The sequence below is a fragment of the Thamnophis sirtalis genome, unplaced genomic scaffold, assembly GCF_051295495.1.
Source record: "Thamnophis sirtalis isolate CommonGarterSnake01/CBP01778 unplaced genomic scaffold, rThaSir2_p1.2 scaffold_6, whole genome shotgun sequence".
Lineage (NCBI taxonomy): Eukaryota > Metazoa > Chordata > Lepidosauria > Squamata > Natricidae > Thamnophis > Thamnophis sirtalis.
This window is the reverse complement of record NW_028261386.1, coordinates 78093081-78119071: the sequence shown is the minus strand read 5'-3', so window position 1 is coordinate 78119071 and position 25991 is coordinate 78093081. Positions and strand designations below refer to the sequence as shown.

At 38.4% G+C, this 25991-nt stretch overlaps 1 protein-coding gene across 2 annotated transcripts in view; it reads left to right on the top strand.

The window, feature by feature from the left end:
- The window catches only part of ZDHHC14 (zDHHC palmitoyltransferase 14), a 57455-nt gene extending 52687 nt beyond the window's left edge, over positions 1-4768 (top strand). For both annotated transcript variants that reach the window (XM_014063595.2, XM_014063593.2), the window contains exon 9: positions 1291-4768. In XM_014063595.2, coding sequence (XP_013919070.1) covers positions 1291-1686 — 396 coding nt within the window. In that variant the 3' untranslated portion in view covers positions 1687-4768. The remainder of the gene's footprint in view (positions 1-1290) is intronic.
- The last annotated feature ends 21223 nt before the right edge of the window (positions 4769-25991 follow it).

Here is a 25991-nt window from a genome sequence, read left to right as displayed (position 1 = left end):
TCTAATTTATGTTTATTAACAGTACTTGTGAAAATGATCTTTGAAACAGTAGTTGATTAGAAGAGCCATGAAGACCTGGCTCTTTGTCACACTTGTCATCTTTAATCTTAACCTTTTATGTTTATTGATTTTATAGTAATTTCTTTGTTTGATTGTTGAGTCATTCAAGAACCGTTATGTTGGGTGGCATATAATTTTAATAAATTTTATTTAAATAGTATCTGCAATAATGATGCAACTATAATCAGATAAATGAAGGGTTTAGATTGTATCAACAGAGATCTGATTGACAAGTTATGGAAAATAATTGTTCCGTTTTATTGTATTTTGCTCAATTCCTATCTTACTATGATACTGAAAAATATACTTTAAGGAGGATTCAATATTCAAAGTTTGAAGTAAGACAATGATATATATGGAGATTAAAAACAGCCTCTTGAAAAAGAGATTGAAAGAACTAGATATGTTTAGCTGGAAAAAAAGATGAGTCTGGGATGTATGATAGCATTTTTAAGATGATGTTACATAGAGGACGATCAAGGTCTGTTCTTTCTTCTTTCATAGGACAGGACATGAAAAAGTGGATTAAGTGACAGGAAGGCAGATACCAAGTGAAAATATTAGAAAAAAACATAAGAACAGTTCAGCGGAAGAACCAGTTATCCAGAAAGGTGTTGGTCTCCCCTTCAGTGACTATGTTAAGCAAATTCTAGACAGGCATCTATATGGAATTTATTAATATGAATTCCTGCCTTGTGCAGGAGATTGTATTTTGTAGCTTAAATGATTCTTTTCACCTCTGATTCTATAATGTGCTTTTTACCCAAATGATGTTGCAGAGTTATTATGTTGCTGAGCTCTTCTCATTGCTAGAAAACTAATGGAAGCATAAATTTTGAATGTGTACAGATTGTCATATATACAGAGAACTGCAGACTTTGTGTGTTGAAAGCTCTTTAAATCTGCCCAGCTCTTGTTTGAAAGAGTCTGTGGCCTTAAATAAGGATGCAGAGCCAAAGTACAAGACATACACAGAGATATGTAAATATCAATGTACCATGGGAGGAAAGTTAGCATGTTTATAAATTATTTTATCTGGCAAATGCTTTTCATACTATATACTTTCACTTCTCTGGAATTCAACAATATATTGTACATGCTGTTTAACAAGGAAGTGTAATTAATAACTCTTTTCTTTCTCTTTATGTCCCATTCCTCTTTTGTCCATACCCTTCCATCCCTGTATTTCTCATGCCTTGTATATTATTTTGGTACCCTTCCATTCTTCAGTGTGATCAACATCAGTGCATTCAGAGCACTAAATTCGTTTTGCAGGCCGCTGCCACCCCACTCCTCCAGAGTGAGCCCAGCCTAAGTAGTGAAGAGCTGCCTTTACCAGGAAAAAATACTCTTGGTGCTCCCTGTGCTATGGTGACACTAGGACAACCAACACCACCTTCTTCCATCCCAAATCTCACATCAGAAACAAGCTTGTCAGAAATGATACCATTGCAAGAGGACCCTGAAAATCATCCGTTTCTTACTCCTGAAGAAGCTCCACCTGGGATGTTACCACTTGGATACGTCCTGACCCACAGCCGCACCATGCACAGCCTCAGCCTGGTTAGCCAGGATTCACTGCATGAAGACTCAGTGCGTGGCCTTGTTAAACTCAGCTCAGTCTAAACAATATAGAACATGACCGCAATTAAACAGAGCTTATTTAACTCCAAGAGCAATTAGCCTTTGACTCTGACATATATGTCACTGAAAATTATTGTGTAAAGAAACCTAATGAAAGGACAAATTATTTTTGTGCCGTGAAGTTAACAATTAGATTTGTGTTATAGCCAATTTATTGGTGGCTTGGGTTTGATGGTTACATTGTTAAATAACCAATTTAGTTAAAATTTGTTCAGTGATTTATAATGTCCAGCAGTTTGGAATCCTGGTACTGCAAAGTTGGTTATTATAGTGCTTAAAATATGAATGGATATAAGCATCATATTCCATGTTTTATGAAGTTCCTTGTTGTAATATCTCCTTTGTAGCCAGACATTACTGTGCTACTCATATTTGAAACAAGATTACCATTGGATAAATGCAAAATCAATAAGGGTTGCAATTGTGGATTTGCATGCCACATTACAGTGGGTGTTACAGTAGTGTTGGTTTTTGAAAGACAGTGCTGCTTTACTATTTGTGAGTACCAAAGTGCTGTTCATTGTAAAAGACAGTACAACTATTAACTTTTTTTCACTCTATCAATTATAAATAAATGAACTGGCAGTGCTCAGTTTTGGAGGATTACCTGTTTTTGCATATTTAGTTTTTAGTGTGAAATAACATACTGTGTTGTGCCATAACATGGATTTATCCCCACCTGTAATCACATGAGATGTAGATATTCAGTAAGATGGCATTCTTTTATTTTTGAATATGTATACGTTTCTCTCTATACAAAGCTGGTGCAAAACAGCATATTACAATACAACAAATTACTTTTTTCCTAAGATTATATCATTAAGCAGCCAAAGGAACTTCCAAGACCCAATTACAGATTGTCTTGAGTATTTATACAGTTTTACATATAACCTACTTAATGATGCTATATGCTGATAATTGGTCTGCCTGTTAAAAATTACTTGATGTTAGAGGATTGGATTGAGAAAACTTCCATTTTCAAAAGGATTTTGGTTCAGCAGAGGCTTCCATACAAAGATTGCCTCCTACATTATTTTAAAAAATGTTCACACAGGAACCGTCTAGAACAGCGTGGTGGTGATGTAAAGGTACTGGGCAAGAAAAAGAACTAGTGGAAAGGTGTGGGGGGCTTTCTTCCTTTTAATGATTTTGGGAGCCATCACTGCTCCCTGAGGAATTTCATTTATTTGTTTATTTGTTTGAGGCTCATAGTTAAAATCATTGGAGGAATATTTCACTAGAAAGTTTGAAAGGACACTCATATTCTTAACTTCGTTGCTAGAACAAGAGTCACTGCGAAGTCCCCCAACTGCTCGTAATCAATAACTATCATTCAGCCATCATTATTAACAAAAATGTGTCAGTTTAAATTTGTGATTGATACTTGATTCTAAGAAATTTCTTATGGCTTAAAGAAAAGACATTCCCTCAGGGATAACAAACATAACAAGAACTTAAATGTTGTAAGCCATTGCATTTTGTCTTAGTTTTAAGATGCTAGGACCTGCAATACTCTTTTCTCAGGACAAAGTTTAGTGCAGAGTTATTTTTGTGGCCGTGTATGTGTTTGTATATCCACATACACGCTAAGCATAACTGCAGGCAAGTACACTTAAAAAAAAATTGTGAAGAAACAAATACATTGCATCTCGAAGACACTGACAATATATCTTTAGAAGGAAAAAAGCACAATATTTTAATTGGATTAAGGCCATCTTTGTTATTATAGAAATGCCAGATGACCTAACGGGGAAGAAGAAAACCCTTACACTGTGTATAATTTTGTAATTTTTTTCTGAGTAGTGATAAGCGATTTTCCTTTTGTTTCCATGTATAAAAAATAATCTTAATAAGCAGAGCTGTCTTTTTCCCTTTTACAGAAAACACTTCATGGTGTGCAGTTATTTGACTGTGAACCATAAATGTTTACAGCTTTCATGCAAAGAGATACTGTCTGTTTTTCTGCCTGACCTCACAGGATTTATTTAAAATCCTGCATGTGTGACTTTAGCGCATGCACATTCCAAAGGAAAAAAAACAACTTGGTGAGTTGTATTCTCTTCTCGTAGTAAAGTTGATTACTGCATGGACAGGTGTTACTAGCAACAAATAGCTGTTAATTCCATATAATTACAGGGAGTGGCTGATTTGGAGAAGATTTAGTGAGTTGACACAAGGAAGCCAACTTCCTCAGAAAGCCCATGTAATTGTTTACCATTTCCATACAACAAACACCTCGCAATCCCCAAACTGGCTTGGTGAGTTCATGATAGGTAGTGCGGGATGATATATCATGGGAATTTTTAAACACAGACTGAGTTATTGTTATTTTTATCCCAATCATTATGAATTGGCTACATTTTTAGTAAGGAAAATCAAGACAGAAGAAATAACTTTTGCCTCATTACATTAAAATAGGATTTTAATTCTTTAAAATCCATTCTTTAAAATAAAATTACATAGTTATTGCCTAGGTAATAATGATGTAATTTATTTTTAAGAGACATAGATTGGTTAGAGCAGTGTATCCATTTAACAAGCTTAGTATTTTACTAATTCAATTGACACCAGAAGATAGAGCATCCATTTCCTGTAGTGTAAAAAATCAACAATGTTAAATATTTTACCCTGCCATTATTGCTTCACAGCTGTGAAGCTCACATAAAGGAATAGAAGTATTTTAAACATGTATTGGCTCACATTTCCATAGCTCATTTTATTTTGCTAGCATTTTTTTGAATATCTTTGCCATTAGGAAATTGCAGTGTCATGCATGGTACCAGATCCATTTGGGTTTGTTTAATTTCTTTCTGTCTGGCAGGATAGAAGGTTATCCTGTTGTTGTTCCTAAGCGCACCTCTCATTTAAAGCTTCCAAGTGCTGCACTGCAACATGGAATATCTTCTTTGGCTTACCTGATGTTTGAGGGAAGCTTATGTGCAGAAAAGTACTGTGAATACCTATTTTAGAACAAATTATTTTTGTTTGCATTGATGTTTAGTATTTTTTGCTGTTTATACTGTTTCTGACTTTATGTTGAAGAATAAAAATACTGCCTTTTTAAGCATTGCCTTCTGTCTTATGATTTGTTTTGACGTGCCTAAAAAAAACTACAATACTCTTATTTTACCATGACATTTTAAATCACATACTGCTGCCTCATGATGACATCTGCTGGAGAATGCTGGAAGGAGTCTGTCTTTTAATTAAAGTTGTTTTGTTAATGTATGTGATCATTCTAAAAGTTTTAATCCTAATATTAACATTTTCCAATATTATAGGAGACCAATAGTCAACATTTCTACAAGCAGGACTCTTTCTTTCATCAATTGTAAATAGAATTTATTTAATCGTCCAATGATTTAACTAATTCCATCTTTGAAAGATAATTGATCACTAAGCTCTTCGCCAGCTCTTTAAAGTGTTGAAGCTAAAACCCTGGCTGATGGTGATACTTACAGAACCCAGTGCCATTGGAAAAGTCTAGATTTTAGACAAATTTTGAATTTCTCTTCATGGTAATATTTTACAATTACTGTTTACTAATTATCTTACAAAACAAATGATTCTTGTAAAATTCTCATCAGCAATTTCTTCATTATTTTTACCTCATCTTTCCTACAGGAACTCAGGGTTTCACCCCTCAAAAAGCAACACCATCTGAAGTCCATTCTTTGAGAGAGATGGTTTTAAAAAGTGAAATATAAATAAACCTGATTAAATAGATTGGGCTAAGATTGCGGGTTTCATTTCTTCCTTCTGTTTTGCAATTGACTTGACATTATGGTTTTTGTGGTAATTTAAAGGAATAAAATGGATGCATTAAGATCTGGAAAGTTTTTTATCTCTTAATCCCCACTAAAACAAAGAGTAAAACATTCAGATCTGAGAATTGAAGCACCTCACTTAGTGAATGTAGAGTAGATTGCCCAACCTGAGAGTGGTCCAAAATCATCTAGTGTTCAATTGACTGAATCTTATGATAGTTGGGAATCTGTCTATGTACTATATGCTTTTTCTTTCTCTTTTTGGATGTTGGCAGTTTTTCCTTTTAAAATGCGTAATAAAATGAAACAAAGTATTGTATTTTAAAGAAGGTGTCTAATAATGTTAGTAGACTTGAATTATGGGATGTTTTACACAATAACGAAGGTTGCAGAATGCAGTAAGTATGATGGAAGTTCAGCATGCATGAGAATTGAATGCTTAGCTAAAAGTTCAGCTGAGCAAATACAAAACAAACATATTTTCCCCTTGATTGTTTGAGTATATTTATGGATAATTAATTATGTTGGTGCTGTTAGAAGTGTGATGTTTGGAGACATATTAGCTGCTAAATAATTGTACATTGAATGCAAAAGTGAGTAACCAATATACATATAAGTTGAGAGGAAGATGGAGAAAAATGAAGTTGGATAGCACTAAATAAGATCCTTAAAAAAGAGGTGAGAAGTTTAAATTTCGCTGAGCTAAAAAACAAGGGGATATAGGACAGGGCACAGCGGGGGCAGGAGGAAGGGGCCAGCCAGACGTGATATTTGCCAGTTCTCTGAACTACTCAAAATTTCTGCTACGGGTACACCAGAACTGGTCCAAACCAGCTGAATACTACCTCTGATGCCACTTGATAAAAATTGCTGATCCTTGTTACTATTTCCCCTTGAATGGGAACTCTTCTAGCTTATGTACCCTAATCAGTTATAAATTGTCTTTTCCTGCACCTTTTCCAGCTCTACTGTTTCCTTCCAAAGTACTCTTACTTCCAGATTGAGTCATGGTAATTTTAAATTAATGTGGCCAGGTATACAGTGGTGTAAAGCTTTATTGCATCTGCAGAGTCTTTGACAGTCTTACTTTGACAAGAGCTTTGTTCAGTTCAAATGAGATTTCCCCAAGATGTGGATGGCTCCCATTCGCTATTAGAAGACCTGTGAAGACTTGGCTCTTCACTCAGACCTTTAGTGAGGGAGAATGAGTCTGCTTGCTTCAATCCATCTGGTCTATTGCACTTGATGCCTTTTATCTTTATTTTTAATGTTGTATTGCCATTATTGTAATTTGTCTGCTGTGTGCCTCCCGGAGTCATTGAGTTACAAGTTTAATAAATAATAATTATTACTACTGCTGGTAATCTGCCAAAGAGAGTTAGAGTAGAAGCTATAGGAACAAGCATCTGTGCAAGCAGCAGGAAATTGGCAAGGCTGCTGCTTTCTTCCACATAATAGAGACAATGTCTGGTTTAAAAAAAAATATCTGTTGGAACTGTAGAGACTGGCATGCTGGTTGAAGAATGACATTCATTCATACTTGCCTGAATGAAGAGATGTAATGAGATCCCTTCTGAAATAATTCTAATGGCTCTTGTTCAGATATTTTGAAGCAATCGGGGCTTGATTCTGGTTCTTTTATAGCTTCTATCTAGATGATATTTCAAATTTATTGCTGGGGCTTTTATAAAGTGAAGCTTCAAAATGGTACACAAAGGATAACACCATTGAAGGCAGACTAACAGCCTGTCAATTATTGTATTCAAGTGAGCACTCTTTTCCTTAGGCACCTGCTGACTTGGTGCTAAAGAAATTAGAGCTATAATGTAGACTGTAGAGTTATCAGATGTTATCAATTTTGGGTTCATGTGTTAATTTTCATAGCCACTCTCCTCTACTAGCGGTCAGATTGAAAAGATTATCTTTTCGGTGGTGCGGTGGTGAGACCCCTCCTAAAGAAGCCATCTTTGGATCCAGCTGTCCTTAATAACTATCGTCCAGTCTCCAACCTTCCCTTTCTTGGGAAGGTTGTTGAGAAGGTGGTGGCCTTTCAGCTCCAGCGGTCCTTGGAGGAAGCAAACTATCTCGACCCCTTCCAGTCAGGCTTCAGACCCGGTTACAGCACTGAAACCGCTTTGGTCGCATTGACTGATGATCTATGGAGAGCCAGAGATGGAGGACATTCCTCCATCCTGGTTCTCCTTGACCTCTCAGCGGCTTTCGATACCATCGACCATGGTATCCTTCTGCGACGACTGCGGGAGGTGGGGGTGGGAGGCACCGTGTTGCGGTGGTTCTCTTCCTACCTCTCGGACAGGTCACAGTCGGTGTTAGTGGGGGGGCAGAGATCGTTCCCTAGGCCCCTAACATATGGGGTGCCTCAGGGCTCGGTCTTATCCCCCCTACTATTCAACATCTACATGAAACCGCTGGGAGAGATCATCCGCAGGCACGGGATTAGATACCATCAATATGCGGACGATACTCAACTGTATCTGTCCGCCCCGTGCCAACTCAATGAAGCGGCAGACGTGATGAGCCGGGGTCTGGAGGCGGTTATGGACTGGATGAGGGCTAACAAGCTTGTGCTCAACCCAGAAAAGACCGAGTGGCTGTTGTGTTTCCCTCCCAAGGATTCCACCAATATTCCATCTCTCAGGCTGGGGGGCCAAACTCTATACCCCTCAGAGAGGGTCCGCAACTTGGGAGTCCTCCTAGATCCACAGCTATCATTCGACCACCATTTGACGGCTGTGGCTAGGGGGGCATTCGCCCAGGTACGCCTGGTGCGCCAGTTGCGACCCTACCTGAATCGGGAGGCACTCACAACAGTCACTCGGGCCCTCGTGACCTCTAGGCTGGAATACTGCAATGTGCTCTACATGGGGCTGCCCTTGAAGAGCATCCGGCGTCTTCAGCTAGTGCAGAACGCAGCCGCGCGAGCGATAGTGGGTGCACCGCGGTTCACCCACATTACACCTATCCTCCGCGAGCTGCGCTGGCTACCTGTCGACTTCCGGATGCGCTTCAAGGTGCTGTTAATCACCCATAAAGCCCTTCATGGTAGTGGATCTGGATACTTGAGAGACCGCCTTCTGCCAATTACCTCCCTGCGACCAATAAGATCACACAGATTGGGCCTCCTCCGTATTCCATCGGCCAGCCAGTGTCGGCTGGCAACTACAAGGAGGAGGGCCTTCTCAGTAGTCGCCCCGACCCTTTGGAACGAACTCCCCGTGGAGATTCGTACCCTCACCACCGTCCAGGCCTTCCGCACAGCCTTGAAGAACTGGCTAGCCCGTCAGGCCTGGGGATGAAGATAGTTGCCCCCCCCCGAATGATGAATGCATGTTGGTTACTGTTTTTATTATATGTGTCTTTGTTATTGTCTGTATTTCCCCTTCCCCGATTTTGTGTGAGCCGCCCTGAGTCCCCTCAGGGAAAAGGGCGGCCTACAAATCGCAATAAAATCTAAAATCTAAATCTAAAAAAAAATTATCTGTGCTACGCATGTCTGCATAATTAGACAAAGACTAAACACTAAAGCTTCAAAAGGCTACTACATGCTTAATGTAGTAGTTATATAATAGTATGACATTGTAACCAAATGCTACTTTCAGAGACATGATTACCAGTATTTGCCCAGTATCCTGTATACATATCTTTTGACTAAAGAAAGCATTGAACTAGTAACCTCTAAAGAAATATGAAGAATCTTAATTGCCAAGGACCTCTAGTTTAAAAAAATGAAATATGTTTGTTTTAAATAGGATGATGCCATCCAGCAAATAAAAGTCGGGGATATTTTAGCATAACCTTTGTTTGCTAGGCACAAAAGCAAAGTCCAAGAGTATAGTAAGAATTGAGCCTGTATAATGACACAAATGCCATGTCAAAATAATTATTTTGGCAGCTGCAAAGCCAAGTGGGCAAGTAAAAGGAAATTTGAGAAATATTAATTCTAAATTAGTACTGTAAGGTATACAAGATATAGAAATCTGCAGCTGGGTGATTGGAGTTGCTTTTATAATTGTGAGCCTAATTGCAGAAGTGTGAGTTGACATGAAATAAAATAGCATATGAAAATGCTTGCTATGAAATGGAACAGAAAGTGAGTTGCTTCCTCATATTTTCACAGTGCAGAGTATTAACAAGCCTTCTCTGAGTTGTATGAAGGCTGCTGCCCACCCTTCAAGGAAGGTTCTAATTATGTTTAAATTTGTAATAGTCTCAGATCTAAGCCATCTTCTCTCAATTTATCTGCAGTAATCAATGGACAATATAAGAAACATCAAATATGTGAAGTGAGGTTCAGATTTAGATCCAATCAGAAAAAAACTTGAAACAATCTGCTTTCTGAAGTTGGATCTCTATTAAATTTGTCTTCAAGGGCAATATAATTCTGCCATCTCCTAGTAATTAAATTTGGCAGCCGTCTTAAAAATTAATGGAAATAAGCAAGTTTTACTTTTACACCTGTGATAGTTTGCATTGCCAAGAGCAATAGTACATAGTATTCCCTTCTCCATTCCACCACCCCCCAGATACTATGGGAAGCTGGTTCAATATAGATGGTTACTGGCACAAAGTCACCCAGTCAGTGTCCATGACTGAAGAAGAAACTGAATCTCTCTTAAGCCAGTCCAACACCTTAACTCTTACACCATATTGTAAAAATTCTTATACACCATGGGTATTGCAGAAAATAGTTTGTGCAATCAATAGCATTAATATTGGACCAAATACAACATTCATATTCCAGTTTTGATTTTTTAACACTCATTCCTGACCTAGAAAGAACAAATTTATTTAAAAACTATAATATTATCATTCAAAATAAGTGAATAGCAATTGAATGCAATGCTATGGCATATATATCTGAATTTCTGCCCTGCTGAGAACAATGCCTTCAGGAAACTCATTTATTTTCACTTTTAAATGTATGACCTTCCCCACAATTTTTAATGTACCTAGCTAATTATATTTTAACCTGAAATGTGAAACAACTTCCAGTTATTTCATCCCATTGCATATAAAATACACAATTTGAGGAAGTTACTCAAGATTTGAAATATCAGGAAAGTGTGATAGAAAAGTAGTTCTATGATAATATTTGGATTATGTGGGAGAATGGAAGAAAAAAATTCATTCTTACCTCATTTCCAACTGGGATTTATTAACTTTCTATGCGACTTTAATATTTTGACTATACTGTATTGATTTAAAGTATTGGATGGATCATTCATTTCCACTGATCATCTGGAAAGATTGATTTTGCATCAGCGTTAAGGATAGCAGAGATTTGGCATTCTACCTGATGTTCCTGCAAAATAGGCAACTGATATACAAGAAATAGACTGAATTGTGTGGATCTTTCTAAAGAACCAGGTAGATTTTCATGTCAAAGTGCCATGCTTCTAAATAGTTTAGCAATTGGCTCTTATTTTTAAAAAAAACCCTATTGGTAATGAATTATCAGAGAATGTGAACAAAATTTAGGTACTGGCACGAGTCATTATGCAGTTGTGACTTCAATTTAAGTTTGGCAAGATTTGCTTAATCTTGCATTAAATCCATTAAATTCAATGGAGATGGAATCAGAGTTGGAAGAAGTCATTTATTACTTTGAATCTAACCCATAAATTAGGAATCCAGATTAAAGTATCTCGGTCCAATAGTTGCCTAGCCTTGTTCCACTATTGAACTGTTACTATTAGAGTCTGGTTTTGTTTTTGTTTTTTGCAGTTAATCAGAATCTGCCCTCCTACAGAGGCATAATAAGAATCAACATTACTTAATCTTTTCAATGGCATATTCTACTACTTATCTGTAAAGGATTGCTGTATTTTTCGGAGTATAAGACGAACCAAGATTTTGAAGAGGCAATTTTTTTTAAAAAAGCTTTTGCACTCTGCAGACCTCCCAAAAATGGCCCGTCTTTCGTCAAAATAGGCCCTTTTTTGTCAAAAAAAGGGCATGCATAGCCTTTAGGAGGCTTATAGAGTGCTCCTGGGGGCTGGGAGGGGCAAAATTGAGCAAAAAAAATGGCCAATTGTTCGCTAATTTCTGCCCTCCCCAGCCCCCAGGAGCACTCTGGAAACCTCCTAATGGCTATGCACGGCCATTTTGGTAAAGGGCTGGGGTTTGGGGGGCAAAAAATGCTGTATTCAGTGTATAAGATGCACTCAGATTTTCAGCCTCTTTTTTGAGGAAAAAAAGGTGCGTCTTATACGCTGAAAAATACGGTATATCCCTCCCCTCAGTCGGTCTTTTCTCCTGGGTAAACACATACAGTGATGCTACTGTAGTCCCTCTGCAAAGAACTTACTTTATATTTATTTTTATTGAACCTGTTCCATCCCCCCCCCAATCCTTAAAGCAGTGTTTTTCAACCTTTTTTGTGCAAAGGCACACTTTTTTCATGAAAAAAATCACGAGGCACACCACCATTAGAAAATGTTTAAAAAAATTAACTCTGTGCCTATATTGACTATATATAAAGTGTTTTTCCCACGGCACACCTTACACTATGTCACGGCACACTAGTGTGCCGCGGCACAGTGGTTGAAAAACACTGCCTTAAAGAATGTTGCCCAGAATGGATGCAATCTGAGGCTGGGTGTTGAATCGTTGCAGTGAAACTATTCCTGTATTTACATTGATCTTGTTTAGCAGCCACATCACATTGCTGGCGTATACCTTTTTCACAAGTATCGTTACCATACCAGATAACTCCTGTCCTATATTTTTATATTTGATAGTTGTTTTCTAGGTGATCTTTGCAGTTATCTCTGTTAGATTTAGTTATGCTACTTTCAGTTTGTTTTTCCAACATATCAGGATCACTTTGAATTATATTTTTGTTTTCTAGGTATTAGCTACCCCATCCCATTTTTAGCCTGTATACATATATTAAAAATGTAAATATGTATTGCCCCTCTTCATCTAAATCAGACATGAAAGTATTTTTTCAGTATTTTACATGTGCCCATGCACACTGGCACATGTATACACATGCATAAACAGTTTTGAGAGAGAGAGAGAAATATTTTAATGAAAATACTGAAGGACCTTGAAGACCAGGATTGACCCTTTGGGCATCTCTTTCCAGTTTGATGAACAACCACTGATGAACATATACAGTAAAAGTGATTTTCAGACCAGCTGTATCTAATTGTCAAATCATTAAGACCATATTTAATAGAATCTCTGATCAGCAAGTCATGAGTATTTCATTAAATGCTTTACTGAAATCACGGACTGTTTCTATAGAATTCCCATAATCTATTGATGAAAATACTACATGAAGAAAAAAAAACTAAGGTAAGCTAATTCAATAAGATTTTCTGTTGATAAATTCATCCTAACCTTGTAATTAATTCTCTATTCTCACATTGTTTATAGAGCAATATCAATATGAATACTGAATAGATTCTATCTTTTTGAAGATGGAGACATTTGCTCCAGTCATTTGGCATTTTACCAATTCTCTTAAAAAATTTTTTAAAGAAATTCACACTAAGAGTTCAGCCAGACTCCCAGTTCCTTCATTATCTGGTCCTGAAGATTTCAACACATTCAAAATAAAAAGATACAAATATTCAGATTATGACCATTTAGTTACAATGGTGCTAAATGAATGGTACTTAAAATTGGTCCTCAATGGTCTGGCCATTGCAACAATCCCACAATCATGACCAATTAGCACATACATAAGCTAGTTTCAGCATCCTTTGGTCATGTGTTTATCATTTGCAAGCTTCCTTGCTTGCTTCCCATAGTAAAGCCAATCTGAAAGCCGGCAGGGAAAGTTTCAAGTCATGCCCACCCAAAGCACCTCCCCACTCATGCATGCCCTGTCTCCTTGCATGGAACTCACGTCCCTTCTTGTTAAATAACCTGCAGAGTCCTGGAGTTATGACAGTAAAAGCACTGCCACGATTTTTCACTAAGCAATGCAATTGTGTGTTGTTGCACTTGTTATAACCCAAAGACTATATTCTCCAACTATGTTCATTTTGGACTCAAGCTTTCATCCTGCCCTTCATCCTGTTTTTCACAATTTCTTGGTGGAACATTGAGTTCCTTATTAGAGAAAATGAAGCAAAGTACTAGTTATGTAGCTTTTTTTCCCCAAGATCAGATCTGAGTCAGTCACTGGGACAGAGATTTACTCTTCGTAGCTTTCAGATTTGTGCTTGAACCCATCTTCAGGGAATTTCTCTCTACTGGAATATGTGGTTTGGGCTATTCTGTGAGTACATTTATGTAGTGTTTTCCTATTGGTTAACTGGTGCGTTGATGGCCGGCGACTCGGCTCCATAGAACCTGATAAGCTGGTGGTAAATCAGCACTCCTGTTGACTGACAAGAGGCCAGTTTTCAGGCTTCAATCATTTCCCTGGCTATCTGTACCTGCATGGCCAACATCTTAGCTTTTTTCTTGGCATTTTGCTATATTCTGCTCACCCAAAGAGTACAGGGTATAGAACTTCAGACTGAAGTTAAAAGTCTGCGTCGACATGATAGAAATTGAATAAATAAGGGCACTTCAGAACCAGCAAGATATCTATAAAATCTAATTTTCCCAAAGCTGAAAATAGTATTTTTCAAAGCCAAACATAACATTTTATCATTCACATTACTGCAAGGCAGATACTCAGAAGCCCCATTAACTGAGCATACTTGCCTATTAATGACAAGAGATCAAAACCATTTCACATGTATTACTCATTTTAAACTCTATGGGGATATCAGGTCCTTTTATCTTCTGTCCCAATATGTATATTTCCAAGAAGATCAAATAATTTATATGTGAATCATCATGTAGAAGATATTAAGCCATTTACCACTTGCACAGTAGCCAATTTCTATGTTGCCACAAAGAAAATAATTGGTTACATAAACAACTACATTTTTTAGTATTTATTGCTTTAGGTTTAACACATACTAGCTATCTTGGTTTTGGACGACATATATTTTACTACCTAATCTGAAGTATTTTAGATTTACACTTGCACAGATACTATTACGGTAATACATACTACATATCTAGGTTTTATTTTGTCTCTGTTATGCTAGTGTTTTATTTCTATTTGATTTTAATTTGGTATTGTGATCTTTGACCATATAAATTATTATATAACAGATGTTGGAGCAATTAAAATCTCCCTTCTTCATGATATCATGCACTTCTTGAAAAGTTTGTTTTGGGAAATTACCATCCACACCTTTTCTTTGGTTGAGAGGTAATCTACATCATCTATTCATAATAGATTGTTAATCAATTATACAGATGAAATAGTGATGTAAAGTATGTTGTCTGCTATTCTATTTCCCAGGTTCATTTATACTCATGAGGCTTCCTGCTCACCCCAATCTTAAGTATTAATTCTGACTACTTACGGTAACTTTTCTGAAAACAGCTAAGATGGGATTGGTACTGCCACCTGCTATGGCAGACCAAAGTTTAGAATACTAAGAAAAATTTCTGCTAAAATACATTAGTTTTTGTAATTTTCTATTTCTGTGTAATTTTTACAAGATTATGTGTTTTCCATGGTTAATTTCAATTTAAATAGAAAAATCTTTTTAATCATGACGTTACACTGAAAAATAATTAATTTATATAAAATGTTTTAGAATATCAAAACAACTTTGTTTTAAAATTTTGAAATATGTAATTATGTGTGATATAGGACTTTATTGTTTAACACTTCAAAATCTTTTAATTTTCTGTTTTCATTATCAATCTACACGGAATAGATAATTCCATACAACAAGTCACTTAATACAATAGCAGAGTTGGAAGGGACCTTGGAGGTCTTCTAATCCAACTCCCTGCCTAGGCAGGAAACCCTATACTGTTTCAGACAAATGGCTATCCAACATCTTCTTAAAGACTTCCAGTGTTCGGGCATTCACAACTTCTGGAGGCAAGCTGTTCCACTGATTAATTGTTCTAACTGTCAGGAAATTTCTCCTCAATTTTAAGGTGGTTCTCTCCTTGATTAATTTCTACCCATTGCTTCTTGTTCTACACTCAGGTGCCTTGGAGAATAGTTTGACTCCCTCTTCCTTGTGGCAACCCCTGAGATATTGGAACACTGCTATCATGTCTCCCTTAGTCCTTCTTTATTTACATCTTCTAAAGGAAGAGTTAACTTACTTTTGAAATATAAATTTATGTCATTCTCATTAGTGTGGCTTACCAGAGCTACTGCATTCATAATCTATTTAAAATATATGTTGCAAAAAACAGAATACGATTTCATAAAGAAAAATATTTTTAGTAGTTTCAACCTATAATTAAATTATATACATTGCATTGATATAAAATGGACAAATGCTTCCCTTTGTCAACTTATAACTTAAAGAAACTTATAAACTTGTCAAGTTTATAATCTTATAACTGAAAGCAGGAGTTGTTTTAAGGAGTTGCTTTAAAAAAATATATCCATGACTAAAATCTACTCTGAATGAATGGAAAAAAAGAAACAATTTCTTGATTAGGCTAAAACCACTACCACCATCTTTAAAAAGGTGAAATCGAACAATGGTATGAGTTCTGACCCCCTCCTCTGTCCAGTAATGAAAGCCGAGACAAGCGTAAAATGGAATGTCCTTTAATAACAAGACCAGAATCTTGGTGGCTGAAAGCCAAATAAACAAACAGATAAGGACCTTGGCAGCAAGTCCGACACTTTGGCAGCAATTCAGACTAACTCTGGCAGCAATCCAACCTGCCAAGTTCGTTTCTCTTTAGTCCAAGCGTTGACTTCTGCAAGAAGGTCATGGCACAAGGAGTCTCTTTTATAGTCTGGAGAGGAGCTTAATGAACCATCAGTTGAGCGTAATTACCTCCTGTAATTATGTAGTTGTTCTTGACGCCAAGTAGCCCTTTGACGGCGTGCATCCCGGAACAACTCACCGTTGATTTCTGCATCACTCTCTCTTGTCTCCTCCCCACTGATCCAAGGCTCAGGCGCCACCTGGTGGCCAACCAGTCTCTCTGTGCCCTTCTCGGAGTCGGAACCCTGTCCAGGGTCCTGCACATCCTCCAGGGCCAACTCATAGGGCCCCTCGCTGTCGGAGTCTGGTGGCAGCTCCAACAGCTCCTGCCGGGCCACAACAGGTATGTATTTGAAATTGAATGTTGGTTAAAACTCATGTGGCTAAAATATAGGAATTGACATAAGGTCTTATTGACATTAAAAGTACATATTTAATGAGTAAAAATCTTAGTACAATTTTTTTTGTCTTATCATCAAAGTAACTATTGCATTAACTACATTGATAATATTCATTGAAAATATTGCAGTAGTAGTAATTCTATAAATACACCAGACAGAGAAAATGATTCTCTGTAAAGTTGCCAGCTCCAGAAAAATAGATGATTTTAATATAATTATCAACTATAAATTTTGCAATAAAATACCACAAGATTCTTTGTTTTTTTCCAGATTTGTAAAACAAGTCCTGGTTTTCTATAATTTTCTTACATTCTTGCTGTCAATATTATTAGTTGCAAAATAAATAAATCAACAACTTTGTACTTAATTATGACTAGGCCTAGCTTCTTTTTTTAAAAAACTAAAGTCACTATTGTCTATAATTATCTATTTCCCTCTTTTCCTTTGTTCTAGATTCTAGAATGACCCATAATATCTTTTGGGCTTCCTTTCACATGAGGCTAAATCGGAAATGCAAGTTGGAGAAAAAGTTTTTTTTTAATCAGATAAAACCCAGAGGTAAATGCTTTTGTTGTAGAACCTTACTAAATGCACTTGTAAATATAATTGTAAAATGTTTTCTGAGTATTCACAATTGGAAAAATGTAGCTGATAAGAACTTCCACTTGTTTTGACTTTGGCCCAAAAGGGGGGGGGGTGTAGCATTACTCTACATTGCCTGAGCACAATGAAACTTTGCATCCTTAATCTTCCATGCCGCCAGGAAAATCGCAAAGTGTATTTGAATAGAAAGACACAATTCATTACCAATTTCAAAAAAGTTTGGGTATTAAAGATCATGAAATAGTTGCCTTTGCTAACTCTTTACAAATGCTTCAGTGAGCTAGGAGCCAAACCTCTTCCACCCCTTTTTTGTACTGAATTGGACCTGCCTGGAATGGAAAATAGTCATCATTCTAAAATGCTTTATGTCCTTATGTGAAGTGTCATTCTTACTTCCTTAAACTTATGGAGGAATGCAGAGATGACCTTGGAGAAAATATGCACCAATCATTAATAAAGCATGACTAAGCCCAGGAAAACAGGAAAGCATGAGAAAGAAACTCAACCTTGCCCTGTCTTGACTTTTTAGTCTAAGACTTAAGAAAGGGAAATGCTGCCAGGCTTTCTAAATTGTTGTTATAGCCTTATGTCAATAAAGTCTATTTCTAACATTTTGGTGCTATCTGTTTCCTGACCTGGCCTGCCTCAAAGGGATGACAAAATCAAATTATTATTTCCATTTCTGAATAGCTGAGAAAAAAAGGGTATATATAAGTATAAAGTTACACAGGTTTCAGATTGTTTGATAGGTTTAAGTCTTAACATTCATTTTACTTAATTGTTGGAGAAATAATGTTGTCTTACACTCACTAGTCCCTCAATTTCACTATCCATTAAACAATAGTATGCTGCTTTTCCTTCTCCAGTACTATTTCAGATATTTAGTTTACATTAAAAAAATTAGGATAATACAAAAGTTTTAGTTTGAAACATTGCTCGAAGTCAGACTGATACTACCAAAAACTTAGTGAAAAACAAGAAAAGCAAATACAACTTTTGCTAGACACCATTGTAAAGCCCTTACTGAAATCTAATGAGCACTGCACTCTAGAACAATTTGGAAAATATTTTCAAAAATTAGTATGTTTACACATTCCTACAGTGAAACAAACAGAAGCTTGTTTAGCTACTTTAGAAGCAGTTTTAAAGCAATAAATGCTGGTTTTAAACAATTTATATCAATAAATATTGTTATTTAAATTTAATAGAATAATATGCACCCATGAAACTGCCCTAAAAATAAAAATGGAAAAAAGCAAATGACTAATATAATTTTACTTGAAAATTACTAAATGTTTTTATAATTGAAAGCTGAACTTTATTGCTTTTTAAAATAAAGTGCCAATTTAATTTGCTAATTCATTGCATTTATATAAGTAATATTTCAAATCTGCCTGAAACAATATAGAAATACGTTTTATCAAAATTAGGGTCTGCGTTTAGTATTTTTGGAGGGAATATATCAAACTGATGAAATATCCGAATATGAAAGATGTTGTTTTGTACTCTACCCTATCTGAAAACTAAATATAATAAAAAAGAAACATTATGGCCTTAATTTTCTTTGGAGAAAGTTGGTTAAAGGAAATATACAAAAAAAAAACCCCACCCTGAAATAAAAATACAGATACTTAGTAACAATTAATGTTGGCTGTTTTTGTTTTTATAAATAAATAAGTTAATAAATTTGAAATTTGTTTTGCAAATTAACAAAACCCTTTTTTATAAACTATGTTTACCTTTTAAAGAGGTTTTTTTAGCAAGACAAAATTGTTAAGCCTAATTTATGTGCATTACTAATAGATCAGATTCTTCCTTTGCTACTGCCTCTCTTACATGTCTAAATTTCTACAGGTGAGGAAGAAAGAAGTAGAAGAACAATGGAATTTCACCAGTTATGCATAGATAATCTGCTCAGATTATTCAGGATGAAGCCATGTAGTTCAGTGCAACTGTAAAAATATTATCCATGCTGGTCTGATTAATTTTCTATTATCTTTTATTAGGTAAGTCTTATCACGCACAATGTTTTATCTTATTTTCAGAAAGTACCATGTTTAGGATGATGTTTATTCTACTTTAGGGTAATGTTTATTCTACTTAAATCATTTTAGTTGAATTAAAAATATTTCATTGAATGTTTACCTCGGTATATGCTGCATTACTGGGTGTTTATGGATATAGAAGCGAGCTGAGTAATTATGAATAAGAGTTGGAAGCCCCAATTATCACAGTTCTCTCAATCGGGTCAAATGACTGGAATAAATAAACTAGCAAGACTCTGAAATTTCAGTAAATCACATTTTGTTGCCTTTCTCTCAAGAAATACAATTTCTACACAATTGCAATACATTTCTAAAATACACATTGTGTGTGATTAATTAGATTTGGAAAATTAACAAAGAACTTGACACAAATCAGAATGGGAGATTTAAGGGAACAATTTAAAAAGAATAATCATGTTTATAGAAGCGAAATGAATGTAAAGAGAAGAGAAGGTCTCTGGAAATGTATACATTTAAACCAAATGTTTTAACTGTCATCATCCATCAATTCTATAAAACCAGTTGGTCTATTGATTAAGGCATCAGGCTATAAACTTGGAGCTTGTGAGTTCTAGTCCTTAGATATGAAATCTGACTAGGTGACTGGGTCAGTCATTCTCTTTCAGTCCAGGATGTCAGCCTCAGGTGGCAAGCAATGTTCCCTCTAATTTTTTTTCAGTGTGAGCAGAAAAGTATAGTGTTTGAGCGGCATATTTTCATGCCTGAGCACCTGAATTTTTTTCACAGATGTCACCTAAGATAACAACGAAATCAGTATTATTTGAAACTCAAAGTTATGTTTATTCAAGGTACCCGCTTAATTAAAAGTGTTATATAATATCAGTATCACTTAACAACAGTCCTGCTTAGCAACCAAAATGTTGGCTCAGAAACTGGCATTGAAGCACGCAAGTCTTAAAGCTGTCAAGTTACAAGACCTTTGCACCCCTAACCCTTTAGGAAAAAAAAAATCCAGGGGTCTTCAAACCTGACAGCTTTAAGCCTTGTGGACTTCAACTCCCAGAATTTCTCCTCCAGTCATGTTGCAGCAACGTCATCTGCGTGGATCTGCTCCATCTTCGTTTTTTTTCACAGGAGGCAGGGCTGCCACTGAAAATGCCAACGAGCCCCCGCTGCCACTAGAATATGCATTTGTTTAGCATGACATACTGTATATACTCAAGTATAAGCCTAGTTTTTCAGCCCATTTTTTGGGCTGAAAAAAGCCGCCTCGGCTTATACTCGAGTCAGTGAAAAATTTGCCCGAAATGGAGGAGAGAAAGGGGCGGGGCCATGCCGCTGGGTGACACTCGTGAATGGCCCAGTGCCCCTGTGAGTTTCCCCTCCCTCTGTGTCAGTTTGCCGCGCAGCGCGCACCGCACCATCCCCCCTCCTCACGTTCTAATGTAATGCAGGGCTGTCTTACGATTCCCCTTCCTCCCACTCCTGCCACTCTGCAACGATGTCCCACCTCCTCCTTGTTATGGCAAGCAGCCACATAGCGATGTCCCACCTCCTCTGGTACAGTGATCCAATGATAGGAATCACTGTGCCGTGTGTCATAGGAGGCGGGACATCGCTCCCGCGGCTGCACGGGACATCATCATCACAGCGGGACATCAGCATCATGAGGTGAGTGAAGTATTTCATTGCACTAGTTTACTGTTTTTCTTTGAAATAAATATTCAAAAACATTATTGGTATCTATTTTTATTTTTGAAATTTACCGGTAGCTGCTGCATTTCCCACCCTAGGCTTATACTCGAGTCAATAACTTTTCCAGTTTTTTGTGGTAAAATTAGGTGCCTCGGCTTATATTCGGGTCGGCCTATACTCGAGTATATACGGTAGAATAGTCTTTCAAGCAGAAGTATGGAATAAAAGAGAGACTGATAAATATTAAAAAAAATAAAACCAAAAAGCAGCTATTTATTTGAGTTCTAGATAAACGTTTAGTTCAGATTTAATAGTGTTTCAGAGATGTGGCTGTCAGCTATTTGTGTATGTATGTTATTATTATGGAAGGTTAGATGAGATTTCACCAACATTATTCACCCCTGATTAATGCATTCATTCTAATAATCGAGTCTGACTCTGAATTACAAATCTATGTCTGAAGAATCTGGGTTAAGTTTTGGATTGGAAATTTGGGGAACATGAAAGTTTATGCATAATTTTTGTAATTTTTTCATTGGGTCTTAATAATGATTTTATTCATTTGGGATTTGGGGGTCTTTTTTCATAGGCTTAACACAGCTCTAATTTTGTCATTAGGAGCAATGTAACATTGGCCACTAATGTATTATATAAAGGTTGCCTTAGAAGGTAATACCTTTTGTATAGTAGGAACTTAAGATACAGACTTCATACAGATAAACAATTGATCTATTGAAATATTGTTCTTTTTAAAAAGCAGTGTTAATTGCTGAACCTTTCTCATATTAAGTATATTAGCTCAAGTTCATGTTAGGAAAAACTTAATAAGAAAACAATGTTCAGAGTAGCTCAATAACTAAACCAAATACTAAACATGGAGAATACACAGCAATAGCAAAAAAACTAGCAGTATACATTCACAACAGAATCTGAACAAATTCAACTAAAAATAGCTCTCATATATAGTGTACGTTACATAGCAATGCATGCTTAAGACATTTAAATACAATTTCTAAAGAAAAAATAGATAAAAGGACCAGACAAGAAATTAGAAACCTAATGCTTACAAATGTATTGATTTATATTTGAGGTTCAATGGGAAGAAAGGATATACTTGAAAAGTGGTTTCTTAATGTTTTTATTGATTTTTATTCTTTTTCCTTTTTTTGTATGCTTTTTGTCATTTAAAAATAATTTATTGCACTTTGTGATTTTATGATTCACATTTTTTTGCATTGAGTTTATTAGTGTTTTTTAGGCTTTTAAATGATATAGTATAATAATTTATTGAAATATTAGAAAATTGTCTTCCCTTTTTTCTTTTTCTTCTGTTTATCTATCTATACCTATATCTATATCTATAACCGCATATCTCTCTCCCTCCCTTCCTCCCTTCCTCTCTCCCTCTCTCTCTCACTTTCTCGTGGGACATGATAGGTTCTCCTTGCTTTGTACATTCAAAGAGAAGCTAAGAACTGGCTTGCCAGTTATGGATTACTACACTAAGCAAAGGCTGTTGGCACCCAGTAAATATTGACAGATCTCAAAAGACCTAAGCAGTGCTTGACAGGCAATACTCAAATGAGACACCAGCCTGAGGCACCTCCACGCAGAGCACCTGAGCTGGCCCCGTGTTATCCCTCCCCCTTCCTCCTCCGCCCTGCTTTTGAGGAGCCATTTGGCCATGGGAGCTAGTAGGAAGGCGGCGGAGGGGGCGGGAGCAGGAAAAAAGGCCTCATGGCTTCTGAAAAGCACGGCGAAGGTGGAGGTGGCGGCAGGGGTAACCCAGAGCCCAGCCGAGGTGCTCTGAGCGGAGGGGGAGGCACCGCCGCCGCTGCCATGGGCGGGGGCACCTGCGGGAGCTTTGGAGGCTTCACCTCAGCTGCAGCATTGGCGGCAAATCCGGCAGTGCTGTTGGAGGAGGAGGAGGAGGCGGCAGCAGCTATTCCCCTCAGCTTCCGGAGCCTGTGACAGAAATCACTGCGCGCAGTTAGAAACGGCTGCGCGGTGTTTTCTTGCCACGTGCGCGGCCACGCAGCTGCGCACCTTAGAGGGAACAGTGGTGGCAAGCCAGTCAATCAATTCTTGTCGCAACCAAAGGAACAATACTCGGTTAATTAAAAAAAACCACAGACCCTGCACTTGTAGGAAAAATGCAAGGAAGAAGAAGGAAATGTACTAATTCTATGAAGTCAAATGAGTAAGATGCTTAAGTACCAACAGTATTAGGAAAAACATTAGAGAAATCCAAGCACTTTCTTAACTGTAATAAAGTAAAGACTGAGCTGAGCTGGCAGTAGAGTTCCCCAGGCTTATGGTGCTGGGGGATTTCAACCTGCCTTCGCTCGGTGAACACTCTGATGGGGTGCAGGAGTTCATGGCTTCCATGACAGCCATGGACTTGACCCAAGTAATTCGGGGTCCGACTCACTCACCGGGTCACACACTTGACCTCGTATTCCTCTCGGAGCAGTGGAGACGTGATCTAGATTTGAGGGGCATTAAGATCTTGCCCTTGTCATGATCTGATCATTTCCTACTGAGGCTTGACTTTCGGAAACCAATCCCCCACTGTAGGGAGGAGGAACCGATTAGATGGTTCCGCCCCAGGCGCCTGATGGACCCTATGGGGTTTTAGACGGCGCTTGAAGAAATACCTGACGCTCTCGTCCACAGTCCGGTAGAGTCTTAGTCACTGCTTGGAATATAGTGGCGGCGGGGGCTCTAAACCAGATTGTGCTTTTGCGGCCTCTCCAAGGTAGCAGATCCAGGAGGGCTCCTTGGTTCACCGAGGAACTCCGGGAGATGAAGCGCCAAAAGAGATGCCTAGAGCGCCGCTGGAGGGCCAGTAACTCTGAATCAGACCGAGCACTGATGAGAGCCTATATCAGGACCTATCTCGTGGCAATACGGGCGGCGAAATGTGTGCATTTTGCCGCTCTTATTGCATCCGCTGAATCGTGCCCAGCCGCCTTGTTTAGAATAACCCGCTCCCTCTTGAAAGGGAGGGATGTGGACGACCCTTTACAGGGTAGAGCTGAGGAATTTGTTCAGTTTCTAACGGATAAAGTCGCTCGGATTCAGACAGATCTGGACTCCAATTGCACGGTACCAGCCGAGGTACCGGGGGAAGGTCTTGAGCGGATTTTATGGAGCGAGTTTCAACTTGTCGCTCCTGAGGAAGTGGACAAGGCCATGGGAGCGGTGAGTGCCTCCACCTGTATACTGGACCCGTGCCCCTCCTGGTTGGTCTCGACCAGCAGGGAGGTGTCACATGGCTGGATCCAGACGATAGTTAACACCTCTCTCTGGGAGGGATCCTTCCCGCTCCTCCTAAAGAATGCGGTGGTGAGACCCCTCCTGAAGAAACCTTCTCTGGATCCAGCCATTTTGAGTAACTAGCATCCTTTGTAGGGAAGGTTGTTGAGAAAGTGGTGGCCTTTCAACTCCGGCAGTCCTTGGATGAAACCGATTATCCGGATTCCTTTCAGTCCGGTTCAGGCCTGGTTACAGCACGGAAACTGCTTTGGTCGTGCTGATCAATGATCTCTGGCGAGCCAGGGATAGGGATCACTCCTCTATCCTAGTGCTCCTTGACCTCTCAGCGGCCTTTGATACCATCGACCATGGTATCCTTCTGCGACGGTTGCAGGAGGTGGGAGTGGGAGGCACCGTTCTTCGGTGGTTCTCCTCCTACCTCTCGGACAGGTCGCAGTCGGTGTTGGTCAGAGGGCAGAGGTCGACCCCTAGGCCCCTCAATTATGGGGTGCCGCAGGGTTCGGTCCTGTCCCCTCTTCTATTTAACATCTACATGAAGCCGCTGGGTGAGATCATACGCTGGCACGGGATTAAATACCATCAATATGCAGATGATACACAATTGTATCTGTCCATCCCGTGCCAACTCAGTGAAGCGATGTGCCAGTGCCTGGAGGCTGTCAGGGTCTGGATGGGAACGAACAAGCTTGCACTCTATCCCGACAAGACTGAGTGGCTATTGATGCTCCCTCCCAAGGATGGTCCAGCTATTCCATCTATTAGCCTGGGGGGTGAAATTATATGCCCCTCAGAGAGGGCTCGCAATTTGGGAGTCCTCCTGGATCCACAGCTGACATTAGAACATCACTTGTCGGCTGTGACCAGGAAGGCCTTTGCCCAGGTTCGCCTGGTGCACCAATTGCGACCCTATCTGGACCGGGAGATCCTTCAGATAGTCACTCACGCCCTCTTCACCTCAAGACTGGATTACTGTAACACGCTCTACATGGGGCTGCCCTTGAAGAGTGTTCGAAGACTCCAGTTAGTCCAGAATGCAGCCGCACGAGCGATTGTGGGTGCACCTAGGTACACCCACGTTACACCTATCCTCCGCGAGCTGCACTGGCTTCCCATTGGTCTCCGGACACGCTTCAAAGTGCTAGTCGTTACTTTTAAAGCCCTACATGGCATCAGACCTGGCTCCTGCCAATTACCTCCCAGAGACCTATTAGATCGCACAGACTAGGCCTCCTCCAGATTCCATCTGCCGGTCAATTTCGGCTGGCGACCCCCGGGGGAGGGCCTTCTCTGTAGCTACTCCAGCCCTCTGGAACGATCTCCCCGTTGAGTTCCGGACCCTTACTACCCTCCCGGCCTTCCGTAAAGCGACCAAGACCTGGCTGTTCTGGCAGGCCTCGGGCTGTTCAATTATCCAGCCCCATTCTAAATTATGAATGTTGCAATTTTAAATTGTTGTTTTATTTTTATATCCCCCCTCCCTTTTTATTGTAAGCCGCTCTGAGTCTTCCGAGAGTGGGCGGCATACAAAACTAATAAATAAATAAATAAATAAATAAATACTGAAAGAAACTCAAGACCATTTAACAAAAACTGGAAGTATTTTTGATTACTCAACTTATGTGGATCATTTCTGATAAGAGAATAAGAGGTAAGATAAGAGGGTAAAAGAAATGACCCTGCGTCTCTGCTCTGTTCTATTGGTTTTTATTCTCTCTTATTACTTTTAACTCTTTTTACATGTATCTT